General features: G+C 35.0%; 1 protein-coding gene and 1 non-coding gene across 8 annotated transcripts in view; both read left to right on the forward strand.

Moving 5' to 3' along the window:
- The window catches only part of TSGA10 (testis specific 10), a 158,069-nt gene that overhangs the window by 9,046 nt on the left and 125,566 nt on the right, over positions 1 to 23,457 (forward strand). For 5 of the 7 annotated variants that reach the window (XM_036028303.1, XM_028517268.2, XM_036028299.1 and 2 more), the window contains exons 3-6: positions 8,120 to 8,335; positions 17,749 to 17,814; positions 18,777 to 18,944; positions 19,536 to 19,691. In XM_036028303.1, the coding sequence (XP_035884196.1) occupies positions 18,894 to 18,944; positions 19,536 to 19,691 (207 nt within the window). In that variant the 5' untranslated portion in view covers positions 8,120 to 8,335; positions 17,749 to 17,814; positions 18,777 to 18,893. The remainder of the gene's footprint in view (positions 1 to 8,119; positions 8,336 to 17,748; positions 17,815 to 18,776; positions 18,945 to 19,535; positions 19,692 to 23,457) is intronic. The other 2 variants (XM_028517269.2, XM_036028301.1) reach the window with 2 other exon arrangements.
- LOC114501141 lies at positions 4,430 to 4,560 on the forward strand. The gene has a single exon (XR_003684905.1). It is a non-coding gene; the product is annotated as a small nucleolar RNA SNORA70 (small nucleolar RNA).

A 23,457-nucleotide genomic window follows, 5' to 3' on the forward strand; every position in this document is an offset into this window, starting at 1 on the left:
CTCATTCCAAGAATCAGGAAGATCTCAATTTCAATGAGAAAAGACAATCAAGATATCAGCCATCTTATAAATACTTACACAAGCAATTTTGGGCCTGTCTGAGACACACAAGAACATAGAAAATCTCAGCAAAGAAATAACAGATACAAAGAACAACCAAGTAGAAATTTTGGAAGCAACCAAGTTGTTCTTCAATAAGTGAATGGATAAACTGTAGAGCATCCATACAATGGAATTATCAAGCCCCCCAAAGATATGAAGGAATCTTGAAAGCGTATCACTAGGTGAAAAAAAAGCCAATCTGAAGATGTTACATACTCTATGATTCCAACTATATGATCTGGAAAAGGCAAAACAAAGACCTAAGAAAAATCACTGGTTGCCAGGATGTGGAGGGAGGGGGTGATGTAGAATGGAGCACATGTGACTTTTAGGGCAGTGAAGCTATTCTGTATGATACAATAATGATGGATACATGTCATTATACATTTGTCAGAATCCATAAAATCTACAATCCAAAAAATGAGCCCTGAAGTAAACTATGGATGTTAGTTAATAATGTTTTATCAATGTTGGTATATCTATTGTGACTGCACTATTACAAGATGTAAATAAAAGGGGAAACTGTGTGTGTGTGTGTGTGTGTGTGTTTGGGGGTGGGAGAAAAAAATATATGGGAAATCTTTGTAATCCCTGATCAATTTTTCTACAAATCTAAAACTGCTCTAAAAAAGTAAAGACCCTTAAAAATGCATAGGATCCCTGGCCCAGTGGCTCAGTTGGTTGGAGTATTTCCTATACAACAAAAGTTTGTGGGTTTAATCTCCTGTTGAGGCACATGCCTAGGTTGCATGTTCAATCCCTGATCGGGGTGCATACAGGAGGCAACTGATTGATGTTTCTCTCTTACATCCATGTCTGTCTGTCTGTCTTTCTCCATCCCTCCCTCTTTCTCTAAAATCAATGGAACATTTATTTCCTCAGGTGAGGATAAAAAAAATGCATAGGAGAAAATGTTTCCAAATCATGTATCTGATAAGGGATTAATATCCAGAATATATAAAGAACTACTACAACTCAACAACAATAAAAAGCCAATTCAAAACTGGGCAAAGGATTTGAATAGATATTTCTCCAAAGAAGATATACACATGCCAATAAACATGTGAACAGATGCTCAACATCACTAACCACTAAAGAAATGCAAGTTAAAACCACTTCACACCCATTAGGATAGCTGTTGTCAAAAGAAAGAAAATATTTGCACATCAGTGTTTATAGCATCATTACACAATAGCAAAAAAGTAGAAACAACCCAGATGTCCATCAACAGATGAATGGATAAATAAAATGTGGTATGTACATACAATGGAATATTATTCAGCTTTTAAGAAGAATAAAATTCTGACACAGTGCTACAACATGGATGAGCCTTCAAAACATGCTAAGGGAAATAAGGCAGGCACAAAAGGACAAATGTTTTATAATTGCACTTAACACGAGGTACCTAGAAAAGGAAAATTCATAGAGAGGTTTTGTTTAATGGGTACAGAGTTTTCTATTTTGGGATGATGAAAATGTTCTGGAAATTGATATGGAATGGTTGCACAACATTGTGAATATCCTTAATGCCACTGAATTGTACACATAAAAAGCCATAATGGCAAATTTTGTAATGTGTGTTTCATTGCAAGAAAAAATACGGTAACTGAAATTAAAAACTGTGTTCTCAAGCAACAAAACACATAGAAGAGAGGAGTGAATCAGTGAACCTGAGAATAGAAAAATAGAAATTACCTGAGCAGCAGAGAAAAAATAGATTGAAAAAACGAACAGAGGCTCAGAACAAGTGGAACCATAACAAGAGATAAAACATTTGGATCATTGTGGTCCCAGCAAGATAGGTAGGAAAGGGTGAAGCTGAAAAGGTATTTGAAGGAATAATGGCTAAATATTCCCCAAATTTGGCAAGAGACGAAAGACATTAAAGAAGGTAAGTGAATGCTTACCTGTCTCCCAAAGATATCCACAGCCAGGACACTTTAAACTTGTGAATACTAAAGACAAAAAAAAAAAAAAAAAATCCTGAAGAAACCAGAGAAATAATTCATTATGTAGAGGGGAACACCAATTTAAATGACATCAGATCTAAAAACATGGGGTCAGAAGGAAGTGGCACAACATTTTTCCAGTAATAGATCCACAAAAGTATTCTTTAAAAAGGAAGGGAAAATCAAGACATTCTCAGATGAAGAAATCGAGTAGAATTTGTTGCCAGAAAAGCTACCCTAAAAGAATAGCAAAAGGAATCTCTCTGGGAAGGAAATGTTAAGAGGAGTCTTGGAGGACTAGAACAACATTTAAAGCAAAAATATGGGTAAATGCAATAGATTTTTTTTTCTACTTATCTAAATTTCTTCATCTGAGAAATTTCATCTGAGAAGAAATTTAGATAAGTACCACATTTAATTGTCAAATGTGGTTCTTATGCATGCAGGGGAAATATTTAAGGCATTTTATTAATTGAAGAGACTAAAGGGAGCATTTGAACTGGTAAAATGTAGGCTGTAATAAGTTATGAATATATAATGTAACATCTAAAAAGCCATACAAAGAGATATACTCAGCAACGGTGTAGATAAGTTAAAATAGAATTCTAAAAAATGTTCAAATAATCCATAGGAAGGCAGCAAAAACAAAACACAAATGTGAACAAAAAAGTCACCTTAAATCATAAGAGTAATTACATTAAATACATATAGTCTAAATATACCCAATTAAAAGATGGAAACTGGCAGAGTGGATTGAAAAAACATCACCTAGCTTTATGCTGTCTATATGAAATTCCCTCTCAGTATAATATAGCTAGATAGAAAGGTCGTAAGGTACACAGATCCGAAATGAAGTAATTGTCCCTGTTTGTAGGTAATACGTTCTATTTAGGAAATCTCATAAAATCTACAGTACAAAAACCAGAACTAATAAATAACTTCAGCAAGGTCAGAATATAAGACATATTAGTTATATTTCTGTATATTAGTAATCAACAATTAAATAGAAAGTGGAATTATTAGATATAAATCTAATGAAGTAAGTATGAGTTCATATTCTGAAAATACAAAATTCTAATGAAATCAAAGATTTTAACCAGTAGAAAGACATGATCATGGATTGGAAGCCTCAATATAGTAAAGATGTCAATTCTGTCCAAATCAATATACAGATTTAATGTAATGCCCATCAAAATCCCAGAAAAAGCAATTTGAAACAGAATGAAGTAGAGTCATTCTTCTTGATTCCAGAAAATGATTATGGTATTATGGCAAGAGATATAGACACATAACATCAATAATACAGAATAGAGAATCCAGAAATAGCCTACACAAGCACAGCCAAATTATTTTTGACAGGTGTAAATGCAGTTTGACAAGGACAGTTGTTTCAGCAAATGCTGCTGGAGCATTTGGGTATCTTTTAGGGGAAGAAAATAAGCCTAGTTCTAAACTTCATGCCTTAAACAAAAATTAACTCCAAATGGATCATAGAGTTAAGTATAAAATATAAAACTAAGCAGAAGGTAACAGGAAAAAATATTCAGCACCTTGGGCTTGCTGAAGAATTCTTAGAAATGATGACAAAAGCATGAATCATAAAAATGATTAATTTTGACTTCATAATATTTGTCTTTTGCTCTATGAAAGACCCTGTTAATAGAATGGAAAAAAAAAAAAGCTACAAACCATATTCTGCCAAAGGAATCGTACCTAGAACACATGAAAAACTCATCAAAACTGAATAGTAAAAAGCAAATAATATAATTAGAATATGAGCAAAAGACATGAAGTATTTTACAAAAGGATACATGGTTGACAAACACATAAAAAATGTTTAGCCATTCTAAACATCGGGAATGCAAATTAAGATCACCAGATAATGCACACCTATAAAAATAACTAAAATTAAAAATAGTGACGATACCAAATGCTGACAAAGATGAGGAGAAACTGAATCATTCATACATTCCTGGTGGTACAGCCACTCTAGAAAAATATTTTAGTTCTTACAAAGGTAAATGTACATTTACCATGAAAGAACTTATGTCCACTCAAGAACCTGTATACAGTTGTTCATAGCAGCTTTATTTGTTATAGCCAAAAACTAGAAGCAACTACAGTTTCCCTTAATTGGTAAATGATTAAACAAATGGATAATCCACACCATGGAATGAATATTACTTAGCAATAAGAAGGAATGAACTATTTATTGATCCAAGTTGTTAACTTGGTTAGATCTAAAGAGCATTGGGCTGAGGGATAAAGCCAATAGCCAAAGATCATATATTATGATCTTTATCACATGGTTTAACTTATAATATAATGTTCTCAAAATGACACAATTAGATTAGTGGTTGCTAAGAGTTAAGGATGGTCTATAGCTAGGCTGACCATGCTCTTTCCCCCAATGGGAGCCCAGTGTACAATGGCTGCAAACAGCAGCATTTTCAGTAGTGTATGTAGCCAGTTGCTTCTATGGGCTGCCCTAGGGACTTTGGAGACAGCCCTTTCCAGTGAACATTCATGTCTGGTCTCATGCTGTTCCCAATCTATATGGGTGCTTTTGGGAAGCCCCAGGGCCCAGTGGCCAGAGTCCATATTGGCTAAGTCATTGTGTCCATCCACGCCAAGTTACAGAACAAAGAGCATGTGAATGAGTCCCCATACAAGGCCAAGTTCAAGTTACCTGTCCACCAGAAGATTTATGTCTTCAAGAAGTGGGGCTTTACTAAGTTTAATGTAGATGAATATGAAGGTATGGTGGCTGAAAAACAGCTCGTCCCAAATGACTGGGATCAAATATATCCATTATCATGGCGCCCTAGACAAATAGTGGGCCCTCTTTCTGCTCTTGAGAACATCAGCACTGTCCCCTCTTTACTTACACCCACCAGTAAATCCAATTTCTTGCCCCCTAAAAAAGTTATAGATGAGAGGGGGAAGGTGTGACTATAAAGGGTTAACAGGAGGGCAATCTTTGTGGTGATGGAATAGTTCTGTTTTATTGAGGTGGTAGTTATAATATACATGTGATAAAATGGTATAGAACAATACACACACATTATACCCAAGTTAAATCCCTGGGTTTGATACTGTACTATAATTAAAATGTAACTACTATTGTGGGAAACCGAGTTAAGGGTACATGAGACCTCTCTATTTGCAACTTCCTGTGACTCAAGTTATTTCAAAATAAAAGTTTTTAAAAAATTTATTAGAAAAGCTACTTTTTGGGTACATATTATCTGCCAGAAATTTTACTTGAACTTTAATATCTCTTTATATACAACCCTGCAAATTGTAGATATTCTCTCCATTTAACAGATGAGACTCAAGAGGCTTCCATTTATTTTTTCTGAAGTCAAGATGCACCTCTTAGGATCAAGAAAATATGGTAAATTGCCTGAGGTTAAATTACCGGTAAAGGACTGCAGCAGGATTTAAACCTGCCTGCCTTAGTCCAAAGCCCACATCCCTTCTACTACTATAAAGTGCCTCTTCTAAAGTATTTGTGTCTTGGAAATGTGTGAAAGTAGAACTTGATGTCAGAGGTGAGGGGAGCGTTCATATATTTATTTATAATTTATTTATTTATCTAATGATAATGTGTCATGTACTAGATATATAATGATACAGAAATGAGAGTTATGCTGAATAAGAAATTAGAAACATCCCTTTAAGTTGCTTGTAATTTAGTGGAGGTGACAGGGAAGTGAAAAATGATTATAATAAACCTTATAAAATACTAAGATAAAACTAAGAGGTTTTATGGAAGCACAGAGAGGAAGAGCCTTTAATCTCTCCTAGTACAGTGGAAGATTAGCAAACATTTACAGTGTATTCTCATTGCTCAGAAATGTGGCACTGTAGAAGTTATAAACAAAGACAAAGTAACATATGGAATAGATAGATTGAAGTTTATCTGTTTGTTTACCCCACATCCTATAGTTTAAAAAAACACTAGTAATGAAAATAGCTTAGATGATAAGAATAGGGGAAAATAAACTTGGTGAAAGCATGGGATGAGAATAGCAGTCATTCTACAGACCTCTGTAGTAGTTGCTACAAATGGTCTGTAGATTGGCTTTAAAATTCCTAGAGGCAAAGGGAAAAAGGAAATTTTACTTAAATAATTCACAGTTCATAGCGTAGGAACAAACTGGCTATTCGAAAGAACTACATTTCTGAAATATCCCAAAGAACTAAGTGTTCCCTGAGAATTCTTATAAAAAAGGGTTCAGTGACATAGTATATAAGATTTTCAATAATTTCCCTAATACAGGTTTTAAAATTAATTTAGTGAGATTGTTTTCTGCAGAGTATGTCTGGAGCTTAAGTAGGTACTGGGTATGGTGAGTAGTTAGGCTGGATAGGTCAGTAGGGCTGGGATCACAAATGGCATTCTTTTATCTCATTTTCAGTGTGTTGAGGCACCACAGTTTACAGGAGTTCCCTCACATTTTTGTTTTCAAAGACTTTTGATCTGTATATGGGAGAAGGCCAAAGGAGAAGAAAGTAGGAGATATTGCTAAAAATTCAGGCCAGTGTGATAAAGGACTCAGCTAAGAAAATACGTGTATTTGCAACCCCCCTGTCCTCCCACACTCTAAAAAAAAGATCTTATTCATTCATTCATTCATTCATTCATTTTTAGACAGAGGGGAGGGAGAGCAAAAGGGAGAGAAACATTAAAGTGTGGTTGCCTCTCATGCGCCCTCTACTGGGGACCTGGCCCACAACCCAGGCATGTGCCCTTGACTGGGAATCAAACCAGTGACCCTTTGGTTTGCAGCCAGCGTTCAATCCACTGAGCCACACCAGCCAGGGCTCTTTAAAAAAATTCTTCGGGCTTTTTCTGGTTTCCTGGATTTGATCATTAAAAATGGCAAAGGGAGAGGTGGATTAAAATAATAGTTTTTATGTTGCTTCTGGGCATGTACTGAGTGTGATAAATGTTATCGTAGTATAGTTAAATATAGTTTATAACCTTTAGGATTTTATTATATAGTGACAAGTTATAGATACAAATTTATGTTTTTAAAGAAAACTTTGTTGATTTTGATGAATTGGGAAGTACTATATAGTTACTTGAAAAGGTCAAGGTCAGGGCAAGAATAATGTTAGAAGCAAGTATAAAATTAGATGAGGGATTTAGCAATTTAAGATGCTCTTTAAAGATCAAGATTTTTGTCTTTGTACATCTTCAAGAAGGCACTAAAACAGTACCTTGAATATAGTAGGTGCTCAATAAATGTTAAATACACAATGAGAGACAAATACTATGGAAAAGGATCTTTGTGCCACTACTTTATTTCATAGATATTTCTTTTATGGCATTTGACATATTATACTTATATTTTCTCAAGTAAGCAATAAATTCTCAGAGTGCAGGTACCTAACCTAGTTTTATATCTTTGGAATTTAACATAGTTCCTGGCATATAATCATCACTCAATGGGTCTAATATTTTTCCCTTTAAAGTCATTTGGATATCTTTGTGATAGAAAGGCCCTTTTCTTCATCCCTTGGTAGTTTGGTAGTGGGCTGGTAAGGAAAGCTGTGGTCCTCCACCTTAGTCAGCAAATACTTGATTGATTTGGTATTTAGCTTAGTCAAGTAAGTTATTGATATGTTCAAAAGGACTTTTCTAAAGTATTAATATGTTTTGATAACAATAAATAGAAATTTAATTATAAAGAATGCCTAATTGATAATACTAATTATTAAAATTCAATAATTTTAAGACTGGTTTCTTTTTTGCAGTTATAAATATTTGACAGTTTTTCTAATAGTTTGGCTAAAAATCAATAGTAATTAATTTCTTTTTTATTAAACTGTAAATTGTCTTAAAAGATATAGCTATAAACCTTTAAATTTTCATTTGGTATATTTTTCAGATAGGGAAAATATTCACATGGCACAAAATTCATAAAGTAAAAAATATGTCATTGAGTCTCCTTGCCAGGGAGGCAAACCTGCATTTCTGATACCTCACTTAGTTGTACTCCTCAAATGGAAGCTAAGGAAATATTTTAATTTGATTATTTTCTTTCCAATTATAACAGATTGAAGATCTCAAACAGACCAATCATTGCTTGGAAGAATATGTTAGGAAACTCTTGGATAGTAAGGAGGTGGTAAGCAGTCAGATAGACGATTTAACCAGCCACAATGAGCATCTTTGTAAAGAATTGATTAAAATTGACCAATTAACAGAGCAACTAGAAAAAGAGAAAAACTTTGTGGTGGATACTGCCGACAAGGAACTCGAAGAAGCAAAGGTATTAGATTTACTGCTGATAAAACTATTTTAAAAATTTATGTATAATTAATGTATGACATTGTATTAGTTTCAGGCATACAACATAATGATTTGATATATATATCAAATCTATATATATATGCAAATCTGTAGATATATGCATATCTATATATGCATAGATATAGATATCTGTACCTCTCTCTATATATATATTTTGCAATGACCACAATAATTTTAATTAACATCTGACTACTGATCAACATTTTAGTTCTACTTTAAAAAATCATGTAATTATTAAATGTCATGGAAAAAGTGACATCTTCATTTATATCATTTGAAACTTTTTTAGATTTGACATATTTAAGTGCCTGTTTTATAGATAAAATTATATTATACTTTATATTTTATTCTTTAAAAATCTTTTTGCAAAGAAAAAAATTTTATTTGACACCTGTTAGGACTATTCTTGTCTTATACTTATTCTTATGCCTATTTGGGTTAATTGTGTCTTTTTAATTAACTTATCCAACTAATATTTGTAAAGGTTTTATTTATTTTTTGGAGAGAGGAAAAGGAAGGGAGAAAGAGGGAGAGACATATCAATGTGTATGTGTGAGTGAGAGAAACATAAATGAGTTGTCTCTCACATGCACTCAGCTGGGGACCTGGCCTGCAACCCAGGCATGTGCCCTGAACAGGAGTCAAACCTTCAGACTTTGAATTCACAGGCCAGTCCTCAATCCACTGAACCACGTCAGCCAGGGTGCCAAGAAAAACTTTTAAGTAAGGTATAGTAATGTTAAAAACTTCAAACAATAAGAATATTCTGTATACAGAACATTTCTCTTCCTAATCCTTCTCAGTAATAATTGATTATGCTATTACAAATTTGAATAGACTTTATTTTTTAGAGCAGTATAAATTCATAGCAAAACTAAGCAGAAGGTACAGAGATTTCCCATATACTCGCTGCCCCCACATGTACATAGCCTCCCCTATCATCAACATCCTCCACCAGAGTACATTTGTTATGATTGGTGGACCTATGCTGAAACATCATTATTACCCAGGGTCCATAGTTTACATTAAGGTTCACTCTTGAAGTCCATTCTTTGGGTTTGGACAAATGTAAGATGACATTTATTCACCATTACACTATCAAACAGAGTAGTTTCACTGGCTTGAAAATCTTCTGTACTTTGCCTTGTTTGATTTTGAGACGAGTTCTTCTTGTCTCAAGAACTACAAGAATATTTTCTATAATTTTTTAAATTCTTTTAAAAATCATTTTAAAAATTAATGTTTGAATCCAGTTGTCTCCATTTTCCCAGCACTCTGCAGTTTTCTTTTAATAATTTCAAATATTTTTTTAAAGTTTTAATTCTCTGGAATTTCTTTTTGTTCTAGTTTGAGGTAGGGTCAACTAGTCCTTTCTTTAGTTACTTATTTGAAGTGCCATTTTAGCAGCCACTGAATTCACATATGTGTGTGGATAAAAATTCTGGACTCTTTAGTTTCATTGATTCATTTGCTGTTTTCTGTGCCACTATCACATTATTTTAATTACTGTAGCTCTTTGACATTTTGATAACATTTTATTTCTTAAGTTTTAGTACTCTGCTATGAATTTTTTTAAAAACATACTCTTTTTAAAGATTTTTTATTTTATTTTTATTTTTAGAGAAGGGGGAGGGAGAGAGAGAAACATCAGTGTGTGGTTGCCTCTCCTGCACCTCCTGCTGGGGACCTGGCCTGCAACCCAGGCATGTACCCTGACTGGGAATCGAACTGGTGACCCTTTGACTCGCTGGCCACCACTGCATCCACTGAACCACACCAGCCACAGCTGAAATTTAGAAATTGAGAATTTTAACAGTATTTTAAAATTATGACAGTTACATTTCTTATTGCTGCCTGGTAGTTTATAAGCAGGACACAGAGTGGATTTGAAAGCTGAAGACAGGCCTATTGAATTCTTAGTATATATGCTGCCAAAGTGAGCAAAAGCCTATTGAATTTTTAAATATGGTGTGAATATACTTAGTTGACTTGATTTTACTAGCACCAAATTAGTAAACTGTGTCTGTGATAAGCTAATTTCCCAAAGCTAATTGTTGTTGCATGTTATTTCTTAAACACCCTTTTAATGTACTCTTGGTAGAGTATGATAAAGTACTTAATTAAATAATTAGGCTGAGACCATGAGTATTATTAAAGGCATTATTTATTACAGTAATTTGAAATATAAGAGCCCAGATAATGAACTCTAGGGTGGTGTTTGTTTATATGCAGTAACCTCACTTATTTAGAAAAGATAAGTAAGTCTAAATTAGTCAAAAGTCTGAATAATGGAATATTTAAATATGTGAAGCTTATTACTTTAATATAAGGCCATAATCTTTAACAAGGCTGCCTTGAGGAGGTTCTTAGGAGAACTACTTCAGAGAGTCGATAAAAATGATGTGTGTTTTAACTTGTGAATTACTTATCTTGTTGTGGATACTACTAAAGTATTTGCAGGTCATTTAGAAGGCAACTGTACTTGAACAACAATAAAATAATTTTAAAAAAGCAGCTTGAATATTTTAAACATTTTTCAATAAACTCTTTTGTTATATTGTTTAAGAATAGTTATTCTTTATTCACATTTTAATGGTAAATGGTAATGGAGTTTAGACTCAATTATACAAATTATCAAATTAAGAATACTGATTAATGTTTTATTATATCTACTACTCTGTTTCTTTCTTCTAATTAAAAATTTACTGCACTCTTTCTAGACTTAGGGCAGTCTAGTTGGCCAGTTCCCTATGAAGAGAGTGCCCAGTTTAGCAGTTATCAGCTTTAAAGGGTTTTTAGGGTCAGCATTCTAGAAAACGAGAGAGAGAGAACTCTGTCAGGGTGAATCTTCTCCTAGCAAAAGGGAGAGTTTCAGGAGCGAAAATGATCTGATATAAAAATTCTAGGGTTTGCCTAAAAGAAAATGTTAAATTCATATACAGAAATTCTACTTGGCTCAAAAAAGAGTGTTTCTAGGAAATAGATTCCATATATAAGGTGGAACATTTGGAAAGCTACTCAAGGAAAAAAAAGTGGGTAGCAGTGTTAGAGTACAGCTAGCATTACTGTTCAGGGAAAAGACTGGAAAATTAAAAAAAGAGAGGACAAAATGAAAATAGATCCTTTGGGTTGGTAGAATGCTCTGACCTGAAGTCACCAACCTCAGTAAGTGAATGATACAGGTAAAGGGGGAATGAAAAGGATGACCAATGTTGGGAATATGAACATCAATGCATGTGGTCATCATCATCCCTGTGTCATTGGGTGTACAGTTTAGGTATCCAATTACAGGAGAGGCAGACTCCTTATCTGATTTGTGGGATGAAGTTTGAAACAGAGAATTTCTAATTTTAGAGCTGAGAAAGAATGTTTGAGTTCTTATACTCTTTGAGATTATGCTGTGGATATGTGGAGGTAGTGTCTGAGGCTAAAGCTGCTGTTAATTTATCTGGAGTTTAGAAGGACAGTATTACATTTATTTACTCAGAAGAGATTACTTTTAGTCATTTAAATTTTTTATATTTTTCCCAGAACAAAGTATTTATCTTTATTTGCTGAATTTCTATCATTAAGACATTGTTGAACATAATGAAAATAAGAAGTACGCTTTTTAAAAAAATTATTTATTTATTTACTTACTTAATGACTTTATTTTTTTAAATTTTATTTTAATCATTGTTCAAGTTCAGTTTTCTGTCCTTTACTCCCTCCCATCCCAACCCACCCATCTATCCCTCCCCACCTCCCTTCCATTTCCATCCCCCCTAGTTTTTGTCCATGTGTTCTTTATACTTGTTCCTGTATACCTTTCCCCTTTTTCCCTGAAATTCCCTCCCCTCTTCCCTCTGGTTCTGAAATAGAGAACACGAAATGCTTTTATTGAATGTTTCTAGACAAAAAGTATTTCTTTGTGAGATATCAGCCTACTGCTGATGCATACTGCTTTGGAAGTTACTCTTGGAAGAAATAACAGTTTGGCACATATTAGCATTAGAGTGTACCTGCATTTAAATTTAATTTGATTTTGTCAAATTTTCCCCATTGTACATTTTTTTCTTGCACTATTTTCTTATCTTCAAGTTGAATTTATTGAGGTGACGTTGGTTCACAAAACCATACAGGTTTCAAGTGTACAACTCAATAAAAAAAAAAAACATCATCTGCACACTGCATCGTGTGCCCTCCACCCCAAGCAGTCTTTTTCCATCCCCATTTTTCTCCCCTTTGCCCATCTCCATGTAGCCCCCACCCCCTTTTCCCTCTGATTATCACTCACTGTTCTCTGAATTTCTGTTATGTATTAATATAATATAATATAAATATATATATTTTGGGGGGTAATCCCTTCACCTTCTTTCATCCCCTTCATCTCTAACAGATATCAGTCTGTTCCATGTATCTATGTCTCTGTTTCTATCGTGTTCATCAATTTTTGTTCATTAGATTCCATATGTAGGTGATATCATATGATATTTGTCTCTCTCTGACTGGCTTATTTCACTTAGCATAATAATCTCCAAGTCCATTTATGCTGTCACAAAAGGTAAGATTTCCCTCTTTTTTTTTTTTTTTTTTCAGCTGCTAGTATTCCTTTGGGTAAATATCCCACAGCTTTTTTATCCAATCATCTACTGATGGGCATTAGGCTGTTTCCAGATTTTGGCTATTATAAATAACACTGCAATGAACATAAGGGTGCATATATTCTTTTGAATTAGTGTTTTGGGATTCTTTGGCTATGTTCCCAATATATATTCCAGTGGAATCACTGGATCAAAAGGCAGCTCCATTTTTAATTTTCTGATGTATCTCCGTATTTGCACAGTGGCTACACCAGTCTGCATTTCCACCAACAGTGCAGTGAAGGTTTGCTTTTCTCCACAACCTCAACCAACACTTGTTGTTTGTTGATTTATTGATGATAGCCATTATGTTAGGTGTGAGGTGATATCTCCTTATGGTTTTAACTTGTGTCTCTATGATCACTAGTCACAGTAAACATTTATTCATATGTCTATTAGCCATCTGTATGTCCTCCTTGGAGAAGTGTCTATTCAGGTTTCTTGACCATTTTTTAATGGGATTGTTTGTCTTCCTGGTGTTGAGTTGTGTAATTTTTGTATATATTTTGGAAATTAAAGCTTTATCAGATGTATCATTGGCAAATATTTTCCCCCATATGGTTGGTTCCCTCTTCATTTTGATGATGGTTTCTTTAGCTGTGCAAAAGCTTTTTTTAAGAATATATTTTATTGATTATGCTATTACAGTTGTCCCATTTCCCCCTTCACTCCCCGCCACCCTGTACACCCCCTCCCTCCCACATTCCCCCACTTTAATTCATGTCCATGTGTCATAAGTTCTTTAGCTTCTACATTTCCCATACTATTCTTGCCCTCCCCCTATTTTCTTTTTACCATCTATGCTACTTATTCTCTGTACCTTTTCCCCCTCTCTCCTCCTCCCACTTCCCTGTTGATAACCCTCCATGTGACCTCTATTTTTGTGGTTCTGTTCCTGTTCTAGTTGTTTGCTTAGTTTCTTTTGGTTTTAGGTGTGGTGGTTAATAATTGTGAGCTTGCTGTCATTTTACTATACATGTTTTTTTATCTTCTTTTTCTTAGATAAGTCCCTTTGACATTTCATAAAATAAGGGCTTGGTGATGATGAACTCCTTCAAGGTGACCTTAGAAATACTTCATTTGCCCTTCCATTTTAAATGAAAGCTTTGCTGGATAGAGCAATCTTGGATGGAGGTCCTTGCCTTTCATGACTTGGAATACTTCTTTCCAGCCCCTTGTTGCCTATAAAGTCTTTTTTGAGAAATCAGCTGACAGTCTGTTGGGAACTCCTTTGTAGATTACTGTGTCCTTATCTCTTGCTGCTTCTAGGATTTTCTGCTTCATTTTTACCTTGGCTCATGTAAGTATGATGTGCCTTGGTGTGTTCCTCTTTGGGTCCAACTACTTTGGGACTCTCTGAGCTTCCTGGACTTCCTGGAAGTCTATTTCCTTTGCCAGATTGGGGAAGTTCTCCTTTATTATTTGTTCAAATAACTTTTGCACTTGCTGCTCTTCCTCTTCCCCTTCTGGTACCCCTATAATTTGGATGTTGGAACATTTAAAGATGTCTTGGAGGTTCCTAAGCCTCTCCTCATTTTTTTGAATTCTTGTTTCTTCATTCTTTTCTGTTTGTTTTTTTTTTTCTTTCTTCCTTCTGGTCCACTCCATTGATTTGAGTCCCAGTTTTCTTCCCATCACTATTGGTTCCCTATGCTTTTTCCTTCATCTCACTTAGTGTAGCCTTCATTTTTTCATCTAATTTGCAACCAAATTCAACCAATTCTGTGAGCATCCTGATCACCAGTGCTTTGAACTGTGCATCTGATAGGTTGGCTATCTCTTGATCGCTTAGTTGTATTTGCTGTGGAGCTTTGATCTGTTCTTCCATTTGGGCCATTTTTTTTTTTTTTTTTTGGGTCTGGTTGCGCCTGTTACATATGAGGGGTGGAGCCTTAGGTGTTCACCAGGGCAGGGCAACCCAGGTGCTGGGTTGTGACGCTGTATGTGGGGTCAGGGTCTGAGAGGGAACAATGGCACTTGCTCTGCTCTCTGTGGGATTTCAGTCGTTTCTGCCGCTTCCCCCAAGCAAATGGAGCCTTTCTGGTGCTGATTCCTGTGTGGGTGGGCTTGTGCACTTTGTAGGACCCTGTGTGTCTCTCCAGCGAACTCTCCTGTGAGGCTGGTAGTCTCTCCTGGCACCTCAACCCCCACAGGTGTTTTCATTTGGTGTTTTGAGTCTTTATTTCCCTGTGCTGGGACCCCCATTTGGTTGCTAGGCCTGTCTTGCTCCCCAGTTTCACTGAGTTTATCTGCCTGTGTGCGTGAGTGTGGGACCACCAGGTCAGTCAGCTGCCTTGCATGTTGTGCCCCACTTCACAATTGCTGTTTGGCTGGGTCTGCCTGCTGCTGTCTTGCGCACCTGGGGTTTGTCAGCTGCTGCCTTGTGTGCCTGGTGCCACTGTGCTTTTTTCCCCTTGACCCCTCTCTGCCTGACTACCCTACTCTTCCCCTCCTACCTGTCTGGATGAATGTTTCTTTAACTCCTTGGTTGTCAGACTTCCATACAATTTGATTTTTCTGACAGTTCTGGTTGGTTTTTGTTTTTAAATTGTTTGTTACCCTTCTTTTTGCTTGTGCGAGGAAGCAAAGTGTATCTACCTACACCTCCATCTTGGCTGGAAGCTCTCCCATATTTTTTACATGGTTGACTCCCTCCCTCCATTAAGTTTGTGCTCAAAGGTCTCCTTTCAGTGAGGACTTCCCCAATCACCCTATTTAAAATTCTAAACTGTCCTTCATAAACATCCCCAGTCTTCTTACCTCTGCTCTTTTTTTCTGTTGTGCTATATGATTTATTTGTTGGGTTTCTTTTTTTATCGTCTACCCAGCTGGAATATAAGGTCCCCAAAGCCAGGGGTCTTGGTGTATTTTGTTCACTTTTTTGATATGTCAAGTGCCTAGAACAGATGTGAATGCTCATTATATATTTTTTGGATGACACAACCACTGTCTGACATATTTTACCCAGTATTTTTTGTTTTTCTCTTTTCAACTAGATTGTCAGCTCCATGAGGGTAGAATTTTTTTTCTTTTCTATTCACTGCTATACCTAGCATATAACAATTGCCTGTCATTGTTAGGCACATAGTAGGTCCTTTTAAACAATTGTCAAATAAATGAACACGCTGGGTTAGCATGCTTTCTTTTGTGATGGTTATAATTTTGTTTTTCTGAGTGGAATTAGCATTATGTTTTTAAATATTTTTTTTATTATTCTTTTAGAGAGGGAAAGGGTGGGAGAGAGAGGGAGAGAAGCATCAATGTGTGGTTGCCTCTTGCACGCCCCCTACTGGGGACCTGGACTGCAACCCAGGCTTGTGCCCTGACTGGGAATCAAACTGGTGACTCTTTGGTTTGCAGGTCGGCACTCAATCTACTGAGCCACACCAGCCATGGCACATTATGTTTTTTATAGGTGAAGTAATACATATCTATTATTAAAAATTTCATTCTATATAAAATGACATCTACTGTAACCATACCTTGCTCTAACTAGATATAATTCATCTTCCTCAGTGTATATATTAGTTTTCATGCATCTGCATCTAAGATATATATATCTGTAAATTTATTTTTTACAAGAATGCATCATACTAAATAAAATTATACTAATTTAGCATGGACATCTTAACACATAATTCAATGTATATCCATTTTAAGTGTTTATATAATAGTATAAATTAAAACATTGAAAACTGTCCACTCCACTCAAATAACTATACATAAGCTTATTCAAACTGCACATAAGTTTTGTGTCATACCATAACACCCCTTAATATTTCACAAAAATATGACTGCCTGAGAAATCTTAGAAAAGTACTTTGGTCAAAAGAACAAATGAGGTGCAATAATTTCATAATATATTTAAAATATAGTACATTTAAAACTATACTTCAAATTAGTACATTTGGGTTTAGAATAATGAAGGAGAGGTTTATGAATTGAGAAATAAATTTATGAAACTAATTTGCCTACTTTTAGCCAAGAGCTTTACAGCTTTGCATAAAAGCAGTCACTGTCCTCTAGGAACATACAATTTAGTTATATTCTAAATATATAACTATTGGTAGCTATATCATAAGTCTTGGTGTGTTTGACATTATAAATCTGATACAAAAAGTTTTTTGTGGCTGGATTGAACTAAACTATTAAAATAATTCAGAGGAAAAGACAATTACTTTTGACTATGATGATTTAGGAAAACTTTAAAAATCCTAGTCATTCTTTTATTTCTTCCCTATTATCATCTTCAGGATTATAATTAGTATTAACATTTTTTTCCAGTGTGTGGGGAGTAATTTGGTAAAATATAATCAATATAATGAAAACATTAGATAATTTAAAGCAGGGGTGTCCAAACTTTTGGCATCTCTGTGCCACACTGGAAGAAGAAGAGTTGTCATGGGCCACACAATAAATACATTGCAACACATAATCGCAAAAAAGTCTCATAATATTTTAAATAAATTTTGTTTTGCGTTGGGCTGCATTCACAGCCATCCTGGACTGCATGTGGCCTGAGGGCCACAGGTTGGGCACCCTTGATTTAAAGGAACTGTTATATTTCATCCTAGGTTCTTTTATTATTAAAGGTAGGCAAACATAAAGAGGTAGAGTATCTTTTCTTTTGTAAAATATTCACTGTCTGCATATTTTTATTTTTAAGTGGCTTACTTTTGATGTTCTCTTTCCGGTTAAATCAGTTTAAACATTTAAAATCCAAACTAAATTTTCCTGGCTTGATTTTTAGATTGAACTCATTTGCCAGCAAAATAATATAATAGTATTGGAAGATACAATAAAAAGACTTAGATCTGTAAGTATATGTTTCTTAACTATATGTTAAGGAATAGTTTTTATTCTGTTAGTGTATTGAAACTGCAAAAATTGTACATATGTTTTGACTCTCATGAACATTGTGAACAATAAAAAATGTTTGTGTTCTAAAATCAGCCCTCTCTGTTTTGTGTACAAGGGTACTCCCATATGTAAGAGCAATGGTATTCTTGCTCCATTTCATCATTTCCTTTCTCTTCTAGAGGTGGAAGAACTTTTAGTTAGTCTTATTAATGCCCTTAGTTGTTCATTGATTTAAATAGATAACTGTGAGTAATTTAATTCTCAAAATATAAGACATACTTATCTACACATTAACTTTTATTCTTAGTAACAAATATCTGTATGCCAATTTTTGTTGTTTAATTCTAAGTAATATGGTTTCTTTATCTAACAATGTAAAATGAAAACTGCTTGAGCTGGACATTTTAATGTTATTATTTGAAATATTTGAAACATTTTCTCTGTAAGTATGTTATTTCTTCTCAGTATAACATTGGTAAAATGAATGTTTTAAAAAATGTTTCTAAATTAATGTGAATGGGAATGCACTTGAAAGTTCATATGGTGAATATCCAGCATTCATTTAATTTATTCATTCCTTGAGGAATTACTGAACAAAACTTAGATGCTATACAAGTTACTCTAAGTAAATTAAATTTATTTCTATTTGTCATTAGATCTGTAGACATTTCTGGCTTCTGAAATTTCTTTATCATTCTTTCCTCAAAATTATTGAGTAAATTTAGGGATAATTTTAGTTAAATAAAATGCTAGAAAATAAATATATCTAACTGCTTTTTTAAAGTATGATTTTTAAAAGTTATTTTTAAAACATGACATTTATTATATTTAAGGATCCTGTTTGTGTTCAACTTCATGTAGAAAATGATGCTGTAGTTTAGCTTGAAATAATGGCCTAATTTTTTCCTCCCTGGCAAGATAATTTTAGATACTGAAAAAGCACAAAATAAATCTCCTTCCAGACTTGATTCCTTTGTCAAGACTTTAGAAGCAGACAGAGATTACTACAAGAGTGAAGCTCATAATTTGAGAAAGATGATCAGAAGTAGATCTAAAAGTCCCAGACGCCCATCTCCATCTTCCCGGGTAGGTTTTGGAAAGTTATAAATTATTAGAGTTTGTTGCTCAAATACTGACTTTTATTCTTTGATTTACCTGGAAATAATTCAAGCTTATTGGTATGAATTGGTATATTAAAGAGATTGGGAGACAGAGGTCTCCCTGATAGACACTGGATCATTGAAATTGGTTCTTAATCCCCAGCATTAGTTGTGGTTGGGGGTTAGTTAGAAATCTGTGGAGCAATTTGGGATGAAGCTTTTTAAAAGAGAGGTGCTTTTGGCCTGGGCTAGGTATCTCAGTTGGTTAGAGCATCATCCCAGTGTGTCAAGGTTGCAGGTTTGATCTCTGGTCAGGGCACATACAAGAATCAACCAATGAATGTATTAATAAATGAAACAACAAATTCTCATTCATTCCCTCTCTCTCTCTGTCTTTCTCTCTCTCTCCCACCCCATTTCCTCTAACTACAATCAATAAATTTAAAAAATTTATGAGAGGTGATTTTTAAACTTTTTTTCATCATTTTCTTTATGTAGTCTTATACTGCCATCAGTAGCACTTTTCTATTCATACTACATGTCAAAGAATTTCAAATTTCTTATATAATAATTTTAGGTTACGAACTGTGATGTAGAGCTTTTGAAGACAACAAGAGATCGTGAAGAACTTAAATGCATGCTGGAAAAATATGAGCGTCATTTGGCAGAAATTCAGGGTAATGTCAAGGTTCTTACATCTGAGAGAGACAAGACCTTTCTTCTTTATGAACAGGTAAACTTGTTTATCAGAAAACAAAATATGTAAGTAATAACAGTTAATTTTAGAGATATGTTATTCCTTAGGTATGCTTAAATCTGCCAATCAAATTAATTTTAATACCATTTGGGAATACCTTTGTTCTTAAGTTATTTTTAATGAAGTATAATATATTAATACAGTGTATGTGTATACACACATATGTTGTCCCCATTCCCATAAAAGGCCATATACATGCATAGAAATAGTATGATTTTTAAAATAAGAAATGGGGAAAATGTTAAATGGAAGGGTATGGCGAGTTCAAGGTAAACATTTGAGTCTGGAGATTAAAAAATACTAACATATCATTTTGATATACTGTCAATCACTAAGAAACTGCCATATAATTTGTTTAATTTCAGAGAGTAAAATCAATTTGTAGTTTATCTCTATTTTTAGCTTAAAATTAAAGCTCTTATTACCCAAGTAGTTTCTTTATTCAAAAAATATTAAACCCCATACATTACCAACATAATTTATTTTTAAAATATCAAATTTTATTAAGAATTACAGCAACTTTGTGCAGGGTTATGGGCCTGCTACTCTAAGAGAAAAAAATGATAAGATGCAGACACTGTTTATTTATTTATTTTTTAAGTTTTAGAATTCACTTTAGTGGATTTTATTTTAGTTTGAAGTCAAGCTTAATCATCTGTTTTTTAATAACTAAAGTGACTTTGGATAACATAATTACATGGCCTATTTGCTTTATTTTATATATAAAAGGCAGGTCTGATAAGGCTAACCAATTTGCCCAAGTTCAGTAGGTTTCAGAGTCTTGAGTTTCTGACACCTATTTGTGCCTCCTCTTTGTTATTTAATTAAGCTTATTGAAGATGAATTGGCCCTTGTGGAAATGGATCAGTCTGGGCATATATCTTAATATATAAGACAAATGTCCAGTGTATGCTATATCATAGCATGGAATCCTTCTGTTTAAATCAGAATACTGTTTTCTTCACACTCTAACCTCAGTGTTGTTAATTTCTTCTCCTTCTTATAATGTGATTTTATTTTACTTAGAATTTTAAACATTACATTAGCTATTTAATCAATAATACGTGCTACTCTTTTCTACAATTAGCTTTTTTATTTTTAGTTGGGCAGTTTAAATAGCAATTACCACTTCTAAGTGTATGGGGTGATTAGTTTGCTTTAATTAGAGTCCCCTGGTGTCTCTGTCTGTGCCATGAAACCTGGGTCAATGTACATGTACATGATTTAGGACCACAACTGCTAAGGGGCAGGAAAGTCCTGTGTGCATTAGTGTAAGGTATGAGGTTATTTTACTGAAACCTCTGCCTTGTAAATTCTATACTTGCATATAGTATGTTATAAATGAGTGATTTTCAAATTTTTGATACACTCCTTTTCTTCAGACAATTTTATATTGAGATTTGAAGTATAGAATAGTTCATGAGAGCTGCTGTGATTCACCTCACTGCCTCATCAAGCTGTGGAGTACCATGGAACACAGTTTAAAAACATTTGCAAACATCCTTTTCTGTTTGCCATCTAGTTGGGGAGATAAAGTATAATGTCTTGTATTCATTTTTTTGTTACTTTACAATAAGTGGTCTAGAATATATTGTATAAATAAAATAAGTGTGTATTTTTATTTATGGTGATCTAGAAAATCTTGGCTAAACAGTGTAGAGTTTGAGTCCTGAGGGATGAGTGAATGGGGTGTGTTGTGACCATTCAGGGCCTAATAGGTTCATGGTATTTGGGCAGATGGAAGAATATTCATGGAGCCGTTGGGATATCAGACATGCCTTTATTCATGGGTGGGCTAGCCACACACTCTGCAAGCTGTGTGTCTCTCTGCATGTCTCTGCATGGCACACGTTGTGGCCCTTACTCCTTAACATGGCATCCAGCAGGGAGCCCCTAGCCCCTCTTAAGCACTAGAACAAACAAAGCCTGCAAAAGCCAGCAAATTATATAACATAGCCTAATTCTGTGCATGTGAGCCCACTTCATGTTATGGGAAGAGTTTATTGGATCCAGTCTCAAGGCTGTGAGAACACTACTTTTCAAGCCCCTTCAAGGCTATGGGAACACTCCTTCCCTTAGTCACCCAGGAGCCTGGGTGAGGAAGCCAGACTGCCTCCACTTACTCTACTTGGGGTTTCTATTATCTTTAAAGTGATAAGAAGGAACAGTCCAGAGTAAAGGAGTGATGTGAGGCAAATGGTGAAGGCAGGAAAATCAGCAGATAAGTGGATCAGTTAAAGACTAGAATCAGAGGTTCTGGCCAAGGTGGAGGAGGAAGTACAAACACTTTGCTTCCTTGCACAACCAAAAGAAGGATAACAACCAATGTGGAAACAATAAACAACCAGAATTGCAAGAAAATCAAACTGCATTGAACTCTCTCAACTAAGGAGTTAAAGAAACATTCATCCAGACAGGTAAGAGGGGTGAAGATGGGCAGCCAGGGCAGAAAGGACACATGGCAAGGCAGTGAACCGTGTGGGTGAGGCATGGGTTGGTGACTAGGAATCTAAAGGCTCCAAACCTCTAGTGGTAAAATCCTGTGGAGATTGTGAAGGTGGAAGAAACTCCCAGTCTCACAGGACAGTTTATTGGAGAGACCCACAGGGTCCTAGAACATACACATACCCACCCACCTGGGAATCAGTACCTGAAAGGGCACAATCCACTTGTGGGAAGTGAGGGAACTGACAGAAAAGTGGGTCTAGAGCTGAATGAGAGAGCAAGGAACATTGTTCTCTCTCTAGCCCCTCCCACACAGTGCCACAATGCAGCAAAGAGGGTTGCCCCATTCTGGAGAATACCCAAGGCTCTGCTCCTTATAACACAACAGGTGCACCAAGCCAAAGAAAGAGGGCCTAAATGAAAGAATAGATCAAAAATCTTAAAAAACAGCTAAGCAATGAGGAGATAGACAACCTAGCTGACTCACAGTTCAAAACACTGGTAATCAGGATGCTCACAGAATTAATTGATCTTGGTCACATAATGAAGGAAGAAATAAAGACTATACAGAGCGAAATAAAAGAAAATATACAGGGAACCAATAGTGAAGGAAAGGAAACCAGGACTCAAATCAGTGATTTGAAACAAAAGGAAGAAATAAACATCCAACCAGAATAGAATGAAGAAATAAGAATTCAGAAAAATGAGGAGAAGCTTAGGAACTTTTGGGACAACGTGAAGCACTTCAACATCTGAATCATAGGGGTGCCAGAAGGAGACGAGGAAGAGCAAAAAGTGGAAAACTTATTTGAACGAATAATGAAGGAGAACTTTCCCAATCTGGTGAAGGAAGTAGATCTCCAGAAAGTCCAGGAAGCCCAGAGAGTTCCAAAAATTGGACTGAAGGAGGAACATACTAAGGCATATCACAATTAAGTCACCCAAGTTTAAAGATAAGGAGAGAATCTTAAAAGCAGCAAAAGGAAAGGAAAGAGTTACCTACAAAGGAGTGCCTATAAGACTATTAGCTGATTTCTCAAAAGAAACCTTGCAGGCAAGAAGGGGCTGGAAAGAAGTATTCAAGTCATAAAAGGCAAGGACCTACATCCAAGATTACTCTATCCAGCAAAGCTATCATTTAGAATGGGAGGGCAGACGAAGTGCTTTCTAGATAAGGTAAAGATAAAGGAGTTCATCATTACCAAGCCCATATTATATGAAATGTTACAGGGGTTTATCTCAGGAAAAGAAGATCAAAACTATAAACAGTAAAATGACAACAGACTCACAACAATCA

Source organism: Phyllostomus discolor, chromosome 6, assembly GCF_004126475.2.
Source record: "Phyllostomus discolor isolate MPI-MPIP mPhyDis1 chromosome 6, mPhyDis1.pri.v3, whole genome shotgun sequence".
Taxonomy (NCBI): Eukaryota; Metazoa; Chordata; class Mammalia; order Chiroptera; family Phyllostomidae; genus Phyllostomus; species Phyllostomus discolor.